The sequence below is a fragment of the Artemia sp. Qi Xiang Cuo genome, chromosome 12 (assembly GCF_049724085.1).
Source record: "Artemia sp. Qi Xiang Cuo chromosome 12, ASM4972408v1, whole genome shotgun sequence".
In the NCBI taxonomy this organism is placed as follows: Eukaryota; Metazoa; Arthropoda; class Branchiopoda; order Anostraca; family Artemiidae; genus Artemia; species Artemia sp. Qi Xiang Cuo.
This window is the reverse complement of record NC_142805.1, coordinates 24643390-24663389: the sequence shown is the minus strand read 5'-3', so window position 1 is coordinate 24663389 and position 20000 is coordinate 24643390. Positions and strand designations below refer to the sequence as shown.

The following is a 20000-nucleotide window of genomic DNA, read 5'->3' as shown; positions in this document are numbered from 1 at the left end:
CAAAAACTAAAATTAATAATCAATCCAAACTTAAAAGGAATTAAATTTTCTGTAAACACAAAGTTATTAAAGCTATTAAATATTGTTAAAGTTATTAAATATTGGAATGTCACTTGTCCATTACTGAAGAAAATTTTATTTCGGGCAATTTTTTTTTGTATAAATTTAACAACAACACAAAAATAATACATTTTTGTTTTTATTTGTAAAAACATCGCCAGAAAAGTGCCATAAAAATCAAGATTACTATATCAAACTAATGAAAGTAGATTGCTCGTTTAACATGCAATGATATCAATTCCTGAAAATCCTGGTAATTTGATATTTAAGTTTTATACTTATAGAATTTAAACCTAATAAAATATATTTGTTTTCATTAAAGCGCAAATAAGACTCTGAAACTGTAAATGGTTTATAAAGAGGTGTGGAACTCTACTTCTGTTTGGCTTGAACTGAAAGCAAGGGATTAATTTTTTTTTTTTTCAGTTTGACTTGGTTGTTAATTTTAATTTGTGCTCCTTTTGGTGTCATTTACTCATTGATAGTAAGTACTCCTTGTTTTAAGTTTAGATCGTTGTCTGATTTTTTTTTTTCTGCTCATCATAGCTTTTAAAACTAATCTTTACTTTTCTGTGAAAACCCTTTTTTTTAAATACTTTAAAACTAATTTCAGTTCGTCTTTGATTAGCGAAGTTTTATTATTGGTTAATATTAGGTATACTTGCACATTTTTTTCAGTTCTTCTTTAGAAGAATTAAAAATGTTGGAGTGTACTCTAAATTTCAGATAAAATTCCAATATTGGATCAAATATTTTTAATAAATTTACACTAATATCTTTATTAAGGAAGTTCATGTAAAGAGTGAGAGAGAATATCATTCATATGAATTTAAAAGCTCCGTAAGTTTCGGTCTTTTATAGGGCTGAAGTCATCTTGACCTCCTTTTTGTAGACGACCTCCTTCTTCTCCTTCTTGAATATATCAGTATCTTAATCCACCATTTTATCAAACGTACTTCTGCAACTGTTTTCTTGTCAATTTAAATGCATTTCAAGCTCATTTATAATAGAAGATTCTATTTTACTCTGCTAGAAAAAAAGAACGTCACAAATCAACATAACCAGATCTGTTAAGTTTGTCAAAGTTGGAAATAAAGTTTAAGAATACGATTGTTGTATATGGTCCAGCTCAGGGACAACTAGAATTGCGCCGAATCTAAATACTTTAATTTTAACTTCTTGAAAATGATCCCTAGGACACTTACTCGGTGGTATTATATATAAGTCTTCCATACCTCAATGAAGCCCATTTTTAGTCTGGGAATTTTCTACGGAGTATGTAAGCATAAATTGGCTCCAGGCTATTTTTTTGCAGATGGCTAAAACTGGGTTCTCAAACACACTAAAATTAGTCACTAGCTTGTTATTTCAATCCTGGGTCAATCCTAAAATTGTTTAAAATAGTTTTCTTGCTGTTCCAAGTTTGAACATCCCTCTTTAATTAAAAAAAAAATTATTTTTTATGTTTAATTGACGTCTTTTTCTCATGCAACAAATTAATTATAGACTACATAATAATGATACGATATCATGGTATGATATAGATTTGTTACCTGGAAAAACTGTACAAAATACAATAGGCAGCAGAGTATAAGAAATTAATAAATAAAGTGAGAAAGACAAAATACAAAATATAATTTAAAACAAATATATACAACAAAACAGGCTAACTCAATATCAGCATCCAAATAAAATATTCACTCAAGTCTGCCCATCGGATTATTTTCCCCAATCACCATTGTACTCACGGCAGAAGGCACTGATTCAGAAGATAGGTATCTGCGCAACGCAGACCATCGCTAAGCGTGCGAAATACTTTTCTTAAAGTAAAGTCTGTCCATGAAGAGTTACCCAAGGATGACAAAAAGTCAGAAATTTTTTATGGAAATTCGTTACTCTGATTTGAACTGCCGAACTGTTGGTTTGAAAATTAATGTTAGGAAGACTAAGTCACTAAGGCTAGGAATAAGTGAAGATGAAAAGGTGACGTTGGGTAATGAAAAGATTGATCAGGTGGGCAGTTTCACTTACCTTGGTAGTATTATTAGTAAAGATGGTGGGAGCAGTGAAGATGTTATAAGAAGAGTAGCCAAGGCTCAGGGTATTTTTTCACAGTTAAAAAAAGTCTGGAAGAATACGAAGATAACTCTGCAAACCAAGATTAGAATATTAGAAGCTACAGTGATGACAGTGGTCAAATATGGCTCTGAAGCATGGACGCTCCGAAAAGCGGATAAAGATTTGCTAGATGTTTTCCAGAGAAATTGCTTAAGGATTGTTCTGGGTACCCGGCTGACTGACCGTATTTCAAACAAGGGTATACGAAAAATGTGGTTCAATACCGCTCTCTAGGGCTATAATGAAAGAAAGGTTGAGGTGGTTAGGGCACGTTGTGCGGATGAAAGATGACAGATTTCCAAAGTTTGTTCTTTTCGGCCAACCATCTAGGGCTAAATGAAAAGCAGGTCGTCCCCGTCTGGGGTGGGAGGACGTCATAAAGAAAGATTTAAAGGAACTGCGAACTTCGTGGGTGGGTGTAAAAAGGGAGGCTTTGAATAGATTGGGGTGGAGGAGGAGCGTGCGTAGCTGTGTTGGCCTCAGGCCACTTGGTGCTGCGTTGAGTTGTTAGTAGTAGTAGTAGTAGTAGAACTGTGGTCTATCAGTCTGATTCTACTGACCAAATACCGGTTTTCGGACCATGGTAGCCAAAGCAAATACTTATATGCATAAGAGCAAGGAGACGATCAGTTGTGAGTATGCCCTAGTAAACTGATATATTTTTATGAGGCTTTTTTATACCTTTAACAGAATGGGTTTCTCATATTTTTGTCTTATGGTAATTTGGCCCAATGCTTCCCAGAATTGTGATTTGCTGCACAAATTGCAGGAGAGCACAATTTTCTAATCTTTCAATAGGTTGGGATGTGCAAGTATGTAAGGTGCGTTTTGCATCTGCCACCCTCCTGAAATATATAGATATTTTTAATGGATTTTGCTTCTAAACATGCATATACAGACGAACTATATTCTGAAGGAAAAGGTAGTATGGCCCTCTAAGTAGTAAATAAAATACACATTTTATAGACACTGCAGATGGTAAAGTGGAACTTTTAAGGACCTTCGACCAAAAGCCTCCTTGCCCATGGATCTAAGACAAAACCAATGGATAAAACAATTTTAAGAAACCAGTTGAGGTAAAGCCATAATAAAGGGGTTAAGGAACCCACATCTAGAGGTAGTACAATGCCGCATGTAGTGCCAAATCTAAAAATGCCAGAGTCGAATGATCTATCTTAGGGCAACTGGTAGGGGGGATTAGGCATAATGTACCCATCATTTCCCTGCTTTAGACTGATAGTACAGTATAAAAAGGGCAAAATACCATAACATTCCGAACATAACATTTCAAAGTTGAGAAAAACTTTTTCTTATTTTCCCCTTCGACCTGTTTGCTCTAGATGGCTTCAGATTATTTTATATCAATAGTATGCACTACTTTTTTGTGTCTATTAAATTGAACTTCAATGTTTTTAGGTATCTGACGCCCTGAAACCAATTGTTGGAGGAAGTGTGTTTCTTGAGCCATTAAACAGCAATGATGAATGTGCTTCATCGTCCCTAGATCCTAACGACTTCACTTCGCTACAATACGCAATGTACATAACTGTGATAGTGACCGTCCTTGCTGGAGCTTTCTCCCTATATAGTGCTCTATTCTTTGAGAAAGATAAGCACAAAGCTGACCGAGCACTTGCTGAAGGTAAGCAGGGATACTTGAGGGAAAACTATAGGGGTAAATTCGTGATGAGCTTATTGGCAAAAAACTGTCAGTCAACAATATCCAGTGACAAGCGAAGCTAGCTTATAAAACGAACTGTTGAAAACACCGACCGAAAAAGCAAGTTGTTTCAAAATTGAACATGCTTTCGTCGTCTTAGTCAACATCGGTTGGTGGAGGAGAGTTTGTAGAGGGAATTTTCTCCTTAGATTCCCTCCCCGCTAAATTTCGATTTTTTCCGATTCTGTTGAAGAAAAATCTCTCTTTTGGTGTTTTCGTTGAGAAAATTAAAATAAACGATCCCCCCCCCCGAAAAAAAAACAAGAAAAAAAGCAAAGTGAAATCACAAATTTTTAAATAAACTGGGTTTCAAATAAAATATTTCTTTACTGTAATGAAAATGAATTTAAATATAGCCTCTGTTATATAACTAATAATAAAAAAAGGTTTCTATTGCTGTAAATATTTGAGAACCACTGCTCTAAATTATCGTATTTACATGCTGTTCGAGTCAAGATAAAATCTTCTATTCTGTTGGAATGAAAATATATGTCTTGTAATTATACAGAAAAAGATAATTTTATTTTTCTTACGGTATATCTTTTAATTAACATAAATTATTAGTTTACTTTACACTTACTGCGCTTAAATGATATTTAATTACTCATTTAAATTATATCATGTTACTGGTAATTAGTGTTTTGCAGTATGATGTCTCGTCTTCTTTGAACTTTCAGAGGTGATGATTTCACTATAGACCTCGGATTTAACCTTATTCAAGCAGAGCTTTTGGAGTTAACCTGCTCTAGTTTTAGTATCAATACCGCTTCAAATTAAGTGTGTAAGCCTCTTTTGATTTAGGAAGATGGTCGATCTTTCATGTGTTACTTAGACCTCTGTCAACATGGCCGATATTCTGGTAAATTTAACAAGCAAAATATTTCTGGCTGTATACTTGGTCGATCAAGGCCAGAAAGAAGCATCTATATTGATAATTAATTTCAGGGATCTTTTCACCAATTTTGAATCGCCCTGACAATGCTCAAATTAAAAAAATCCCAATGTGTTGAATTGAATTTGAGTGAAGCAGTAATATCAATAGACGCTGATGTACTGGAGAAAAGAGAAGAATAGCTACATAAATTCTATACCAAATACTACTACTACTAACAACTCACCGCAGCACCAAGCCGCCTGAGGCCAACACAGCTACGCATGCTCCTCCTCCATCCCATTCTATTCAAAGCCTCCCTCTATACTCCCGCCAACGAAGTTCCCATTTCCTTTAAATATTTCTTTATGACATCCTCCCACCCCAGATGAGGACGACCTGCTTTCTGTTTAGCCCTAGACGGTTGGCTAAAATGAACAATCTTCGGCAATCTGTCATCATTCATTCTCACAATGCGTCCTAGCCGCCTCAACCTTTCTTTTGTTATTGCCTGAAAGATCCGTATTGCACCAGATTTTTCGTATAGCGTATTGTTTGAAATATAGTCAGTCAACCGGGTAACCAGCCCGATCTTTAAGCAATTTCTCTGGCAAATATCTAGCAAATCTTCATCCGCTTTTCTGAGCATCCATGATTCAGAGCTATATTTGACCACTGTCATCACTGTGGCTTCTAATATTCTAATCTTGGCTTGCAGACTTAACTTCCAATTCTTCTAAACTGTTCTTAATGGTGAAAAAACACCATGAGCCTTGTCTATTCTGCTTTTGACATCTTCACTACTCCCACCGTCTTTACCAATAATACTACCAAGGTAAGTTAAGCCGTCCACTTGATCAATCTTTTCATTACCCAACTTCATCTTTTTATCTTCACCTACTCCTAGCTTTAGTTACCTAGTCTTCTGAACTTTAATTTCCAAACCTATTCTAGTCCCCTGTACCCGCTAAACCAGCAAAAGTTTATTCATTCTGATTGCACTTCCCTCTAAAATGATTATATCATCTAAATGGTCCAAGTCATGCAGACTTTCTCCTCCCCATTTGATTCTGTGGTCTCCAATTGCCTTTTCTGTGTTCCTTAAGACAAAGTCCATCAAAATAATCCATATAAAGGGGGATAGAACACAGCCCTGCTTAACTCCTGATTTAATACCAAACCAGCTGCTAACCTCATTTCCTATCTTAACCGCAGCAGTGTTATTCTCATACATAGCACTAATCACTTTAATGTATTTTTCTGGTATACCATACAAGGATAAAAACTTTAGTAAAGCTCTTCTATCAACAGAATCGAACACTTGCTTATAATCTATAAAACTGAGCACCAAAGGTGTTTGAAAACTCAGGCACTTCTCAATTATTAACCTAAGAGTGAAAATGTGGTCGAAACGTCCTCTACCTTTTCTAAACCCACACTGTTCTTCTCTTAAAACCTTGTCTACGGCATCTCTCAGTCTAAAAAGTATCATATTACTAAGTAATTTACTACCTACAGAGACCAGACTAATCCCTCGATAATTACCATACTCACTTTTATCACCTTTCTTATAAAGTGGCTTAATTAAGGTTTTCCTAAAATCATTAAGTACTTCCCCCTTTTCAAAAATCATATTCATAATCTTTAGTAACTCATTTCTAACTTCTGAGCTATCATGTTTAATAAACTCATTTACCATCCTATCAGCAGCCGGGGCCTTTTTATTTCTTAATCCTTTTAGTACTTTCGCTAATTCTTCCTCACAAAATAAATATTCCTTCACATCCAAGGTATCACAAACTTTTTCATTTTCCTCCATATCTCTTCCTTTAACCCTATCTCGGTTAAGAAAATTCTCAATATGTTCGGCCCATTTCTCTTTAGTTCTGTCCTTATCGCTAATTGTGGCCCAATTTCTGTTTTAACTGGGCCAAGTCCGGATTGACTACTCCCTCTCAATTTGTTAACATACCAGTAGAATATTTTACTATTATGCCGTCTAACTGCATCTTCCAGATCCTCGGCAATTTTATCCATGGCCTCCACTTCCCACCTCCTTAGTTCATATTTTAATGCTTTCTCCACTTTCTTTACATTCATTTTGTTTTCATATGATCTATCACTAAGGTAATTCTTGTTTATAAGTCCTTTCTCCTTTCTATCAAACATAAAGCTTTGTCACTAATATTCTTAGCTGCAGTTTTAGCTTTCTTCCCTAAGACACCTTCAGCAACTTCACAAATTATTTTTCTAAAATTATTCGAACCATCTTCCACATTATCAAATTTTAAACTCTCAACTCTAGTATTCAACTGTTCCTGGAAAGAGTCTCTCAAATTCTTATCCTGGAGTATACCAAATCAAAGAAGATAAATCGTTTGAAAAAGAAAATAATATTAATAATATTTGACTTACAGGCCAGCTAAAAAGAGATAGATTGAATGTCAACAAAAGCGGTCGCAACGATTTCAGCGTCAAACGCGACCTAAATGAATTACAACAGCAATAATTTCAACGCAAGCCTAAATATTAAGGGGTGAGGACTATGAAGCTGCAAGCAGATAATTTTTAAAAAAAATTTGTGTGTGTTTAAATTAACCTTTTTTTTTTGCTTTTTAGCTGCCATTGAGGCTAAACAGAAAACAGAAGACGCTGTATATGAAAACACTGACATTGAGAGTTGAAAAGTGATAAATGACATTATACCAGTGAAAAAAAAGGCAAGAAAAAAGAATAAAAGAGAGAGAATATAAAGTGCTTCTAAACAGGACCCTTGGAAATAAGCCCTAGAGCTTTATCCAGACTTAAAATGAACCAATCGCAGCCCAGTTTGATGAAGCTCGTAAAAATAGCACAGAAAACCTGAAAGGAAACGGTTAAAACTTAGATTGCCAAAAAATAAAACAGTTGAATTTCTTATCCTAGAGATTAATATAGCCTACAGGTTAAAGCTTCTTACAGAGATTACACGAACCCAACAAGAATAGTATGTCTTAGATTGAATACAGTCTATCTAAGCCACACTGTATCAAATAATACAGAATTGATGTGATTTCCGTTATGATGTCACTCTAAGTTGTTTTCATTTTCTTTTTCTTCTTTTATCATTCTTTTTCTTCTTTTACTTCCTTATTGTAATTGTGTCGGACCGAAGGTCGTAGAAAGCAAAGGAAAAGTGATTCAAATGGAAGTTTATAGATCAGTTTTTAAGTAATAAAAGGTATAACAGCGCAATAAGGCGCCACTTTCTGTCTGAATTTTTTTTTTTCAGAGTTTTTGACGTAGTAATATCAAACTAAAGTCATGCAAGCATTTTGAGATAAATAGCCAGTTTGATCTATCAACAATCCTTATGTAATTTCTCGCAATTTCAGGAACATGGTGCTATGTGGTGGATCATAGTTTACCCTGGTACTTGAAAAGAGCCCATTCAAATGAAGGTTTCACTCGGTTATAAATTTAAGGTGAAAAAAAGGCTGAAAAAACAAAACAAAATAAGTCAAATAATAGTGGGAAAATGGTATAAATTTTGGACCGTTATCACACTTTGTCCTCGACACAAAAACAGAATATTTGACGGAAAAAACAAACAAAGACTAGCCGAAGACCTAAAATATAAATAAACGAATGTGTTTAATTATGAGAAATGCAACCATCAGCAGTAATGCCCAAAGACTATAGCTCGTAAGAAGCTAAACGCAATACAACAAAATCAGCTCAATTAGAATCAGTGTTGCCAGATGCCTGATATGAGATAGCGCAGCAAGGAAAGCGAAAATGAGCTGTTGACGCATTTTCACTATATCTTTTTCGGGTAGTTCGAAATTCTACCTTAGATAGTGCAGGTATGAGTAAAAAAAAAAGGAACCAAAAAGAGGAAGTCAGAAGCAATGTTACCTGATATGGGGCAAATTGTGTGCGTTTTACGTTTCAGAAAGCTATAGCTCAAAATCAAGTTCAGTCTTCATCAGGGGCGTAGCTCAAGCCTTTTTTGGGTGGGGGGGGGGGTTAAGAGGGGTCCATATCCTGATAGTAAAGGGACACGGGCTATATAATAATTTATTCTCCAAACAATTTTGGGGGCAACCCCCCTCATCCCCAATCCTTGCCCCCCAAACAAAGCCACTGGTCTTCATTGACAGATTCAGGCGCAATGTTCCAAAGTCGGAACCAGTTAGGCATTTTTCGACAGATTATATGCACTTTTGTGGTCGAAATTTTCTGATCTAAGTTTTCAGGTCTCTATTTTCACAAGAAAGATGTTTTCCTTAGTTCTCTCGTACGCCAGAGAATTTAGTTAAAAGCAGGAATTAAAGAAAATTTATTCTAACAAAATAATATTTGATTCGGTCTAAGGAAGTATTTTATGTTACTTTCTGACTGATATGCGGAATTCATCTCTATAAAAAAAGGGAGATTGTGATTAAAAAACTAAAAAAAAGAGATAGATACCCTGGATACTGGTCTTGTAATATATATTAAGTAAAAATAAAATGAAATATACTACACCAAGGAACGAATTCAAAATTCTCATTGCGACATGTCGAAGTCAAAGCTGGAAAGAAACATGATCCTTGAAGGTTACCTCTCCCAAAAATGCCATTCTGATAAGTAACATCAAAGTATACTTGATTTATAACGTTTTTATGAAATTACAATTCTAAGTTTCAAGAAGATGCAAATGAGTCTTGTTAAAGGACGTGAAATGAGTTGCGAAGACGGAATGTTTCGCAGTTTCCAATAATGTAAACTAAAAGGACAAAAAAAATGAGTCAAAGATATGTAAATCTTTCTACCACACCTTTCTGGGGATGACTGGGTTTACACTGATATCATCTAATATTGGTATGCGTGTGCTGGTAAGCATGTAGCCGAATCTTTCAGAGGTAAGGGTTCATGTGGGAGGAGATAGAAAAAGTGTCTTTACTACAAACTATTCATTTATTCCATATTATCTATATACATGGTTTGAAAACAAACACAAGAGAAGAACTTTACAGAAGTACTGCCCGAGAGAAACGCCTTGTAACACTTCAGAAATCCTAATATAAAATGATTTCCAAGGTTCTTAGAAACTTGTTCCACTATATTAAAATTGTTCAAGGTCCTCTTTCTGGTATTATAAATCTAGTTTTTCTGATTCCCATTTCTACAAGACAAAGTAGTATAAATTCTATAAACCCGTGTTCTACTTAGGGTTTCTAGAATCCAATATAAATTTCAAAGATAAGATTGACCCACATTGCATTAAAATTACGTTTCATATTTCCTGTTCCAAGACCTACATTCAAAAGTTTACAGATTTTCTCCCCATTTTTTCAAAATTATTTTTACCGAAAATAATTTTTCAAACCCAACAGAATTTTCTATTTAAGGCATTTTATATTGACATAAAATCAGTTTGAGCATAAACTTAAAAAAAAAGTTTCACACAAAATGTCATATCATCAGTCACTTCACGGGTTTTGCAGAATTGATCAAAATTGTAGATTTCTTCAGACACTTCTAATATTTTTTTTATGGTTCCAAATGGAAGTTTTGGTTCACTCATCACTTTTATAGAAATTTTAATATAATAATCAAATTGAAATGTCACTACCTTAAGAATCTTATTGAATGTTACAATCTTGTTTGCAGAGAATTCGCAGTCCCTACACCTAAGTAACAAATACACTGTTATTTAAAAAAAAAAAAAAATTCACACACATCGAAGAGAAAAAAATCATTACAGTAAAAAAGATCTGTGAACAAAACCATTCTTAAAAATATAAACGAGGATTTTCACATATTTCTATTAAAAAAGTCAAAGCATTTGTCTCACTGCATTTCCCAATTCGATCTTTTGTTTTTATCAATTTCAGTTAACAAACTTTGAATTTTGAACTGAAATTTGAAATTTGAAAATTTGAAATTTGAATTTTGAAATTTGAAAATTTGAAATTTGAATTTTGAAATTTGAACAAACTTTGAACAACTTCTGAATTTTCCCTTTAGAAAAAATTAAAACAACCTAGATTTCAATTGACTGAAAACTGAAGAGAATCTTAAACGAAACCAAAAAAATTATTAAGACTCTTTGTAAAACTTCTCAACTTCATTGGCTTGCTTGCCTCCCTAGGCATACTAGGTCTATTAGGCTCTACAGTATTTAGCTTTTGGCTTCCTGATTTCGGGACTACCTCTCTTCTAATTCAAATTTAATCATAACTGGTTCATCATATGTCCTTAGATTCCGTTCATTTATTCTCGTTTCTATCCTATCATCAAGTGTCCTTAGACCCTGTTTATCTGTTTTTATTTCTATACTACCATCAAATGTCCTTAGATCCCATTCATCTATTCTATCTTTTTTTTTCTCTCCTATACCAAGAATAGGCTTGATAAGCCAACCAAAATACGAAAATTTTTCTTTCCTGTTGGACCACTAAACGCACTTCCCATCGGGCCGGCCGAATTCAATGAAAAGATACGAAAAAGGGGTTCTTTACATCTTAACTTTGACCAAAGGTTGGTTTCAACATTTGATAAAAAAAAAGTTCTGCGCACACACATTATAATTCTCAAATCTTCTGATACTAAATTTATTTTATCAAAAAAGGAAAATTCAAATAATTTACTGTCTTTAAATCTGACGTATATCCACCCATAAGAAACTATTCATGCAATAACTTTATTACAGAATCAACTACGACGCTTGGCATGACAATTATTCCAATGAAAAAATGCTAAGGAGGAATTATCAGGGTGAATCGTCCACAAGCAATTTTACAGAGAAGGGGGCGGGGATTCTCAGCGAGGAAGAAACTGCCTGGAGGGAATTTGACGAGGGCGGGTGTACTTTACGTTGGATGAAATTTTCACGGAGGATTTTTCCGTGAGGGGGAGGGTTATATTTCATAGAGGGTGAGCCAGATTTACCGGCATTATTTGAAAAACGAACAGAAATTATGCCATATATGAAGGGTTGTCCCCTCCTCATTACCTTATTCTTTCCGCTAAAGTTTGACTGTTTACTATAACTGAAACACAGGGGCTGTTTAATTAGAATAGGAAGCTTTCTTAAAGTTGCCAATACCTTTAGCTTAAAGAGCAAGATATTGAGGGGGGGGGCGACCCTTCATATCCGGAATAAATCTGCCAAAATTAATATACAAATTACGTTTTAATTGTTAATGTACGGTGAGCCAAATTCGAATCTGCATTAGCTAAAAAACGTTCAAAAATTAAATAAAAAACAAGTTTTTTAACTGAAAGTAAGGAGCAACATTAAAACTTAAAACAAACAGCAATTATTTCGTGCATGGAAGGGGCTGTCCCCTCCTCAACGCCTCGCTCTTTGCGCTAAAGCTTGACTCTTTTTCACCACTCTACTTTTTAAAACAATAAAAAACTTTAGCGTAAAGATCGAGGCGTTGAGGAGGGGACAGCCCCTTTCATATACGGAATAATTGTTGTTCCTTTTAAGTTTTAATGTTGCACCTTAATTTCAGTTAAAAAAAACTTGTTTTTTTATATATTTAATTTCATAAGGACGATACTTATGTCAACGTATGAAGAACCGTGTATGTTGCAATTGTATCTGTCTGGTTTATATGCAAAGCAACACAAGAGACGATTATTAATGAACAAGAGAGTAGTGAAGAATTATGGTATACAAAGTAATATTTGGCAAAGATAGTCACAAGCGATAAATCACTAGGGGTGGCACCGTGATTGGGTGATTTCCGGGGATTTGGGGAACCAAATTTTTTTCGGAGTGACACATGGATTTTTGGAGAAATTCCCGAATATTCGGGGATAGTGCAAGCCCTGCTTGATTTCTAATCAGAAAATCGAAATACTTAACCGCATGAGAAAAGAAAAGTTCCGACTTTGCGTCTGACACAATAAAGAATTGCCGCAAAATTAATTCAAAGTTAGCCGAACTCCACCACCTCTACCAGCAGCGGCGCGCGTCCGGCACGCCGGCAGTGTTGCGACATTTCGGCGACGGTCAATCAGGCTTCTCGTTGGCGGCGTTCGATGCTTCGGCGTGGTGACGGGGTCTATATATATATATATATATATATATATATATATATATATATATATATATATATATATATATATATATATATATATATATATATATATATATATATATATATATATATATATATATATATATATATATATATATATATATATATATATATATATATATATATATATATATATATATATATATATATATATATATATATATATATATATATATATATATATATATATATATATGACGGAGAGCTATGACGGAGGTTTAATACATTAATAAACCGATATTATTCTCAGATATTAAATAATCGTCGCATTGGTTATATTTGAGTCTGTAACTAAAATCGCTACTGACCACTGTGCTAGTGGTCAGTAGCGATTGTAGCGATCTGATTGTTCAGATTTTGAAAAATGGAAGGCGTCCTATTTCAGGCATTTTGCATACTCCTGTAAGTATTGTGATCTCCCTGTATCAGTGATAATGTAATTTAAATCAAACAATTTTGTCTCACGACCAGTGAAGTTCTTATTTGGTACTTGTATTTGTGAATTTTAAAGACCAGCATTGATAATAAAAAGACAATGTGAGGTTTTTATTGAAGCCTGTGGGCTAAATCGTAAAAGAATCTCATGTTTAAAAAACTGTGAAAAATAATATATTGGAATACAGATAAACTCTTTTCAAAAGGATTGAAAAACTTTAAAAACTTAACATCAAAATATTTCTATTTACCAAAACGAAGACATCGAATTTGTGTTTAGGCTTAAAACTTTACTGTAAGTTTAGGCTACTAGGCTCAATAATAAAAAGCTGAGTATTATTTTTTGGAAACTACTTCATAGTATTTAGCGAAGGTCTTATCCTTGTATGGTATACCAGACAAATACATTAAAGGTTGGAAATGAGGTTACCAGCTGGTTTCGTATTAAATCAGTTGCATTAATTTCGTATTAAATCAGGGTTGCGTTCTATCTCCCTTTATATATATTGTTTTGATGGACTTATGTCCTGGCCTTGGGAAGGCATAGGGGTTTTGAGCCCAACTTATGTCAATTTCTGCTTATTTTGAGTTTGACTCGGTTATTTATTGTAATTTCTGTTCGTTTTGGGTTTTATTTATTTATCGATGCTGATTTGTTGTAGTTTCACGCTTGGTAGATTATTTAATTTTATTTTTGCTCATTTTTTTTTGAATGGAGTTATGTACTTTTCTTTGTAAAACTTAGTTTGCGAAAATTTTTTTAAATTAATTTCTGTTCGTTTTATATTGACATAGTCTTTTCAGGGAAAATGAAAATAATACTTTAAATCTTTTCGTTTTCTTTAGAATTTATAGTTTGGCCTGCTATTTGTATGCTGGAGAAAAAATTTTCAGAAATTTCAAACCAGATACACCCCCTTAAAAATCTGGACCCAAATAGTAGTGTTTAATTTAGTTTCATACCTCCTCTAGTTAACCTGAAATGGAAGGCTTGATACCATTCGTAAAAAAAATCTGTTTACTTTCTTTGATAGCTTGGATACACTTACGCTATTTTGATTAGGTTAAATTGTAAGAGCAGAAGTAGCCCCAAAAGTTTGAACATAATACCGACCACTATTGTCAAATCCCGAAATAAGGTGTTAAGATTAGATAAGATCAGATAAGATAAGATTTTAGTAAGGTAACCATTATGGGAAAATAACAGATTGAAAAAAAAAATGAAACAAGAAATGATATAAGACGTAAAAATATACGAGGGAAAAGGCTATACTTCGGGATGGTACTTTGTGCCCAAGACCCTCATCTTCTGTCCCCCAATATATACCCCTACCCCTCGCCTACATATATGTAGATGCCTACCACTGGGTATATAGATTAAATATATAGCATTATCATCATTAATGTATCCTGCCAGTTTCTTTTTATAAACTATATTTTAGATAGCTTATTAAATCTCTTGGGCTGTCTGCAAACTAATGCTAAGTACGGGCTGGGATACTGCTGAGATGTCTTATTGGGAATTAGCATTAACACAGTGCATTTTGATTTAATTTTATGGAAACATTTAGTTTTTAAACATAAGGACAAATGGATGGGTGGGCGTGGGTGGGGGATTAGTTTCCCTCTAATCACTTTTGACTGTTAAAAAGGGCAGCAGCCACTTCTATTTTCAATCAAATGAGCCCTTTTGAAGTTTCTACGACAACACTTTCAATAAAAACCTTATATGCCCCCAGGGCATAACTTACAACCCTTAACCTGAGAGCTGGGGGGGGTCATCCCCAAAGACCTAATTTCCAGAAATTTTTGCAACGTTGAGCAAAATGGCTATCGGAAAAATTGATTGGATGTGTTTTGGGGAATGGTGGGCGTGATAGGGAGGTTAGTTGCCTTCCAATCACTTTCGACTATTAAAAAGGGCACTAGCCCTTTCAATTTCCAATTGAATGAGCCCTTTTTGAAGTTTTTACGACAACTCTATTTATAAAAACCTTATATGCACCCAGGGCATAACTTACAACTTTTGCCCTAGGGTCTCTGGGGGGTTTGTCATCCTCAAATACATCATTTTCAAAACTTTCAACTATGTTGAAAAAAATGGCTATCTAAACTTTGATTGAATGTGTTTGGGGAAATGGTTGGCGTGAGAGGGGGGTTAATTACTCTCCACTCGCTTTCGACTATTAAAAAGGGCAATTTCAATTTCCAATCAAATGAGCCCCTTTTGAAATATCTACAGCAACTTCCTATATAAACCTTATATTCCCCCAAGGCATAACATACAACCCTTGCACTGAGGGCTTTGATAGGGTTATCATCCTAATGGACCTAATTTCCAGAACTTTCGACTACGTTGAACAAAATGGATATCTCAAAACTTTGATTGGATGTGTTTGGGGAAATGGTGGGCGCTAGAGGGGGTGAGTTGCCCTTCAATCACTCTCGACTATTAAAAGGGCACTAGCCCTTTCAATCTCCAATTGAATGAGCCATTTTTGAAGGTTCTACAACATCGCTTTCTATTAAAAACCTTATATGCCCCCAGGGAATAACTTACAACCCTTGCCCTGAGGGCTGTGGGGGTGGAGGGGTTGTCATACTGAAAGACCTAATTTCCAAAACTTTTAACCACGTTTAATAAAATGGTTATCTAAAAATTTTGATTGGATGTGTTTGGGGAAAAGGTGGGCGTGAGAGGGGGTTTAGTTGCCCTGAAGTCACTTTCGACTATTAAAAAGGGCACTAGACCTTTGAATTTCCAATCGAATGAGCCCTTTTCAAGTTTCTACGACAAATATTTCAATAAAAACTTATATGCCCCAGGGAAACATTGCCCTGAAGACTGTGGGGGGAGTGTTCTAATCAAAGGTATAATTTTCTGAACTTTAAACTGCGTGGAACAAAATGGGTATCTCAAAATTTTGATTGGATATTTTTGGGGAATGCTGGGCGTGGAAGGGGTGTTAATTGCCTTCCAATCACTTTCGACTATTAAACAGGGCATTAGCCATTTCAATTTCCAATCGAATGAGCCATTTTTGAAGTTTCTACGACAACGCGTTCTATAAGAACCTTATATGCTCCAAGGACATAACTTACAACCCTTGCCCTGAGGGCTGTGGGGGGGTTATAATCCTCAAAGACCTAATTTCCAGAACTTTTAACTACGTTGAACAAAATGGCTATCTTAAAATGTTGATTGGATGTTTTTGGGAGAAAGGTGGACGTGAGACGGGGGCTAGTTGCCCTCCAATCACTTTCTACTATTAAAAAGGGTACTAGCTCTTTGAATTTCCAATAGAAGGAGCTTTTTTTGAAGTTTCTACGACAACTCTTTCTATAAAAACCTTATATACCCCCAGGGCATAACTTACAATCCTTTCCCTGAGGGCTGTGGGGGAGTTTCCTCCTCAAAAGCATAATTTTTAACTGGAAATCAACTACGTTGAACAAAATTGCTATCTAAAAATTTTGGTTGGATGTGTTTGGGGAAGGTGGGTGTGAGAGAGGGGTTAGTTGCCCTCAAACCACTTTCGAATATTAAAGAGGGCACTAGACCTTTGAAGTTTCAATCGAATGAAGCCTATTTCAAGTTTCTACGACAAAGACTTCAATAAAAACTTATATGCCCCCAGGGCATAAATTATAACCCTTGCCCTGAAGACTGTGGAGGGAGTGCCCTGCTCAAAGGTATAATTTCCTGAACTTTAAACTGCGCGGAACAAAAAGGCTATCTCAAAATTTTAATTGGATGAGTTTGGAGAAATGGTGGGCGTGGAAAGGGTGTTAGTTGCCTTCCAATTATTTTTGACTATTAAAAAGGGCACTAGCCATTTTAATTTCCAATCGAAGGAGCCCTTTTTTAAGTTTCTAAAACAACAGTTTCTATAAATACCTAGTTTGCTCCCATGTCATAATTCACAACCCTTGCCCTGAGGGCTGTGGGGGGGGGAAGATTGTCATCCTCAAAAACCTAATTTCCAGAACTTTCAACTACGTTGAACAAAATAGCTATTTTAAAATTTTGATTGGATGTGTTTGGGGAAAAGCTGGGCGTGAGAGATGGATTAATTGCCCTCCAATCACTTGCGACTATTAAAAAGGGCACTGGCCCTTTGAATTTCCAATCGAATGAGCCTTTTTTGAAGTTTCTACGACAATACTTTCTATAAAAAAACCTTATAAGCTCCCAGGGCATAACTTACAACCCTTTTCCTGGGGGCTGTGGGGGAGTGTCCTCCTCAAAAACATAATTACTATCTGGAAATCTACTACGATGAAAAAATGGCTATCTCAAAATGTTGATTGGATATGTATGTGGAAATGGTGGGTGCGGAAGGGGTGTTAGTTGCCTTCCAATCACTTTTGACTATTAAAGGGCACAAGCCATTCCGATTTCCAATTGAATGAGCCCTTTTCGAAGTTTCTACGACAACTTCTTAGATACGAAGTGACCTGGTCTAAAGAAAAAAAAATAATACATTGCACCAACATCGTTCTTATATGCCCCAAGGGCATAAATTAAAACCCTTCCCCTGAAGGTTGCGGGGGAGTGACCTCCTCAAAAACATAATTTCTATTTGGAAATCCACTACGCTGAACAAAATGGCTATCTAAAAATTTTAATTGGATGTGTTTTGGGAAATGTGGGTGTGGAAGGGGTGTTAGTTGCCTTCCAATCACTTTTGACTATTAAAAAGGGCACAAACCACTCCAATGTCCAATTGAATGGGCCCTTTTCGAAGTTTCTACGACAACTTCCTCGATACGAAGTACCCTGGTCTAAAGGAAAAAAAAATTAATAAATAATACATTGTGCCAACATCGTTCTTATATACCCCTGGGCATAACTTAAAACCCTTGCCGTGAGGGTTTTGGGTGAGTGACCTCCTCAAAAACATATTTTCTATCTGGAAATCAACAACGCTGAACAAAATGGCTATCTCAAAATTTTGATTGGATGTGTTTGGGGGAATGATGGGCGTGGAGGGGGCTAGTTGCCCTCCAATCACTTTCGACTGTTAAAAAGGGCACTAGCCACTCCAATTTGCAATCGAATGAGTCCTTTTCGAACTTTCTACGACAACTCCTTCGATACGAAGTGCCCTGGTCTAAGACCAAGAAAAAAAAATAATACATTGTGCCAACATTGTTCTTTACTTAAGCAGCGCACTATGATGTGTTTAATATATAAATTTTTGCAAAACTAAGTAGACAAAGTTTATTCTTGGTTTTTAGCACATATATTGATCAGAATCCAAACTTGGATATATTTATGGTTTTTCTAATATATTGGAAATTCTTTAACCAGTAAATATTTTTGGGGGAAGAGATCATCATGGTCAATACAAGACTCAAAACGCAAGAAAAAAACAAACTTAAGCGTCTATTTAGGGACCTGTTACCTTAGGCTAAAATTCACTAGTTTTTCATATGGAATTAATTTTTTTTTCAAAATTAAAGGCCTCAACAGAATATGATAAACTACACTCAACCGTGCTTAACTAGCACGAGAGGGGGAGGGGGCACTGCCCAACCAACAAAATCTATTCTCCACCCTAGAAAAATCGCCAGACTTAAAGATAATATATTTTTTTCTGGAGAGGAAGATCTAATTACATTTCTTGCTGAATTATTTTATCATTCCCAACCTTCATCAGTTTACCAAACAGTTTCTCAATCGTCAAAGCAGTGCGTATGATTTTCTTTAAAATTTCTTGACTGTTTGGGGGTGCTATTTCTTTTTTTTTATCAGGCAGGTTTTCATAGGTTCTTAGTTTTTGATGGGTAGCATGAAAATTAATGCATTTTATATGTTTGGAATCTTCATAAAAAGCCAATTCTTTTGGAGTAGCAATTTTTATCAACATTCATCTATGAAAAGTCCGAAAATTTGAAATTATTGAAAATTCTAATTTTATCACTTTTAGTCAAACGTTAATAAGAGAACATATTTTTGTACATTTTTCCTGCATTCAAATAAAGCATAAACAGCACTCACGCGTTTAGCAGGTTGGAAGACATGCTTTTGGTTAGCGTGTACCAATGCATGCCACAAGCTAACCATCGGGGTTCTTAGGTGCTAGTCGAGGAGTTAGCAGTAGAATGGGGGGTGTTACTCCGGACGGGGCTCCTTATATGGGCATAGAATACGGACGGGGCTCCATATATGGGCATAGAGTCATTAGGGAGAACACGTGGTTAATGGGGTCAATGACCTCTTTTTCCAAGGTCGATTTATTTGATGTTTCTATGTGTAATAACTCCGGAACGAAGGTTGCACATGCGCATTGAATTCTAACGGGAAACAATGTTATTGATCTAGGACTCGAGGGGGAAGTGAATTTCCGAGAAATTGATTGCGTAATCGATCGTGAATGTTATGATCCAGAAATAGTATTTGTTGTTGTTGCTCGAGCCAAATGTTATGAGTTTCCCGGAAACAGTTAGATCACGTGTTTCCTTCTCAGCCAATCAGAGGGCTTTGTTTACATAGTAGCGGCGGAGTGAATATAAAGAAAGGATTTTTGTTATAGTTTTATTAGTCTGTGAATAGAATTCAAGGAGTGAGAAGAAGAACAGTTTGACTTTACTCATTTGGATATATATTTGTGATGACGATGAGTGGAATGTTTACCCTATTAGAAGTTGATAGTGGAGTTGATGATAATAGTACAAGAGCACCAAGCATTGCGGTGGAAATTACGAAAGG

The 20000-nt window shown here is 35.3% G+C and overlaps 2 protein-coding genes across 2 annotated transcripts in view; both read left to right on the top strand.

Moving 5' to 3' along the window:
• LOC148945913 (protein spinster-like) overlaps positions 1-8024 on the top strand; it is a 34850-nt gene extending 26826 nt beyond the window's left edge. Inside the window, exons 4-5 of the mRNA XM_089098184.1 lie at positions 3595-3820; positions 7389-8024. Of these exons, the coding sequence (XP_088954310.1) occupies positions 3595-3820; positions 7389-7453 (291 nt within the window). The 3' untranslated portion in view covers positions 7454-8024. The remainder of the gene's footprint in view (positions 1-3594; positions 3821-7388) is intronic.
• Positions 1-20000, top strand: part of LOC148945912 (transmembrane protein 120 homolog) — a 545739-nt gene that overhangs the window by 462530 nt on the left and 63209 nt on the right. The gene's annotated exons all lie outside the window — the stretch shown is intronic.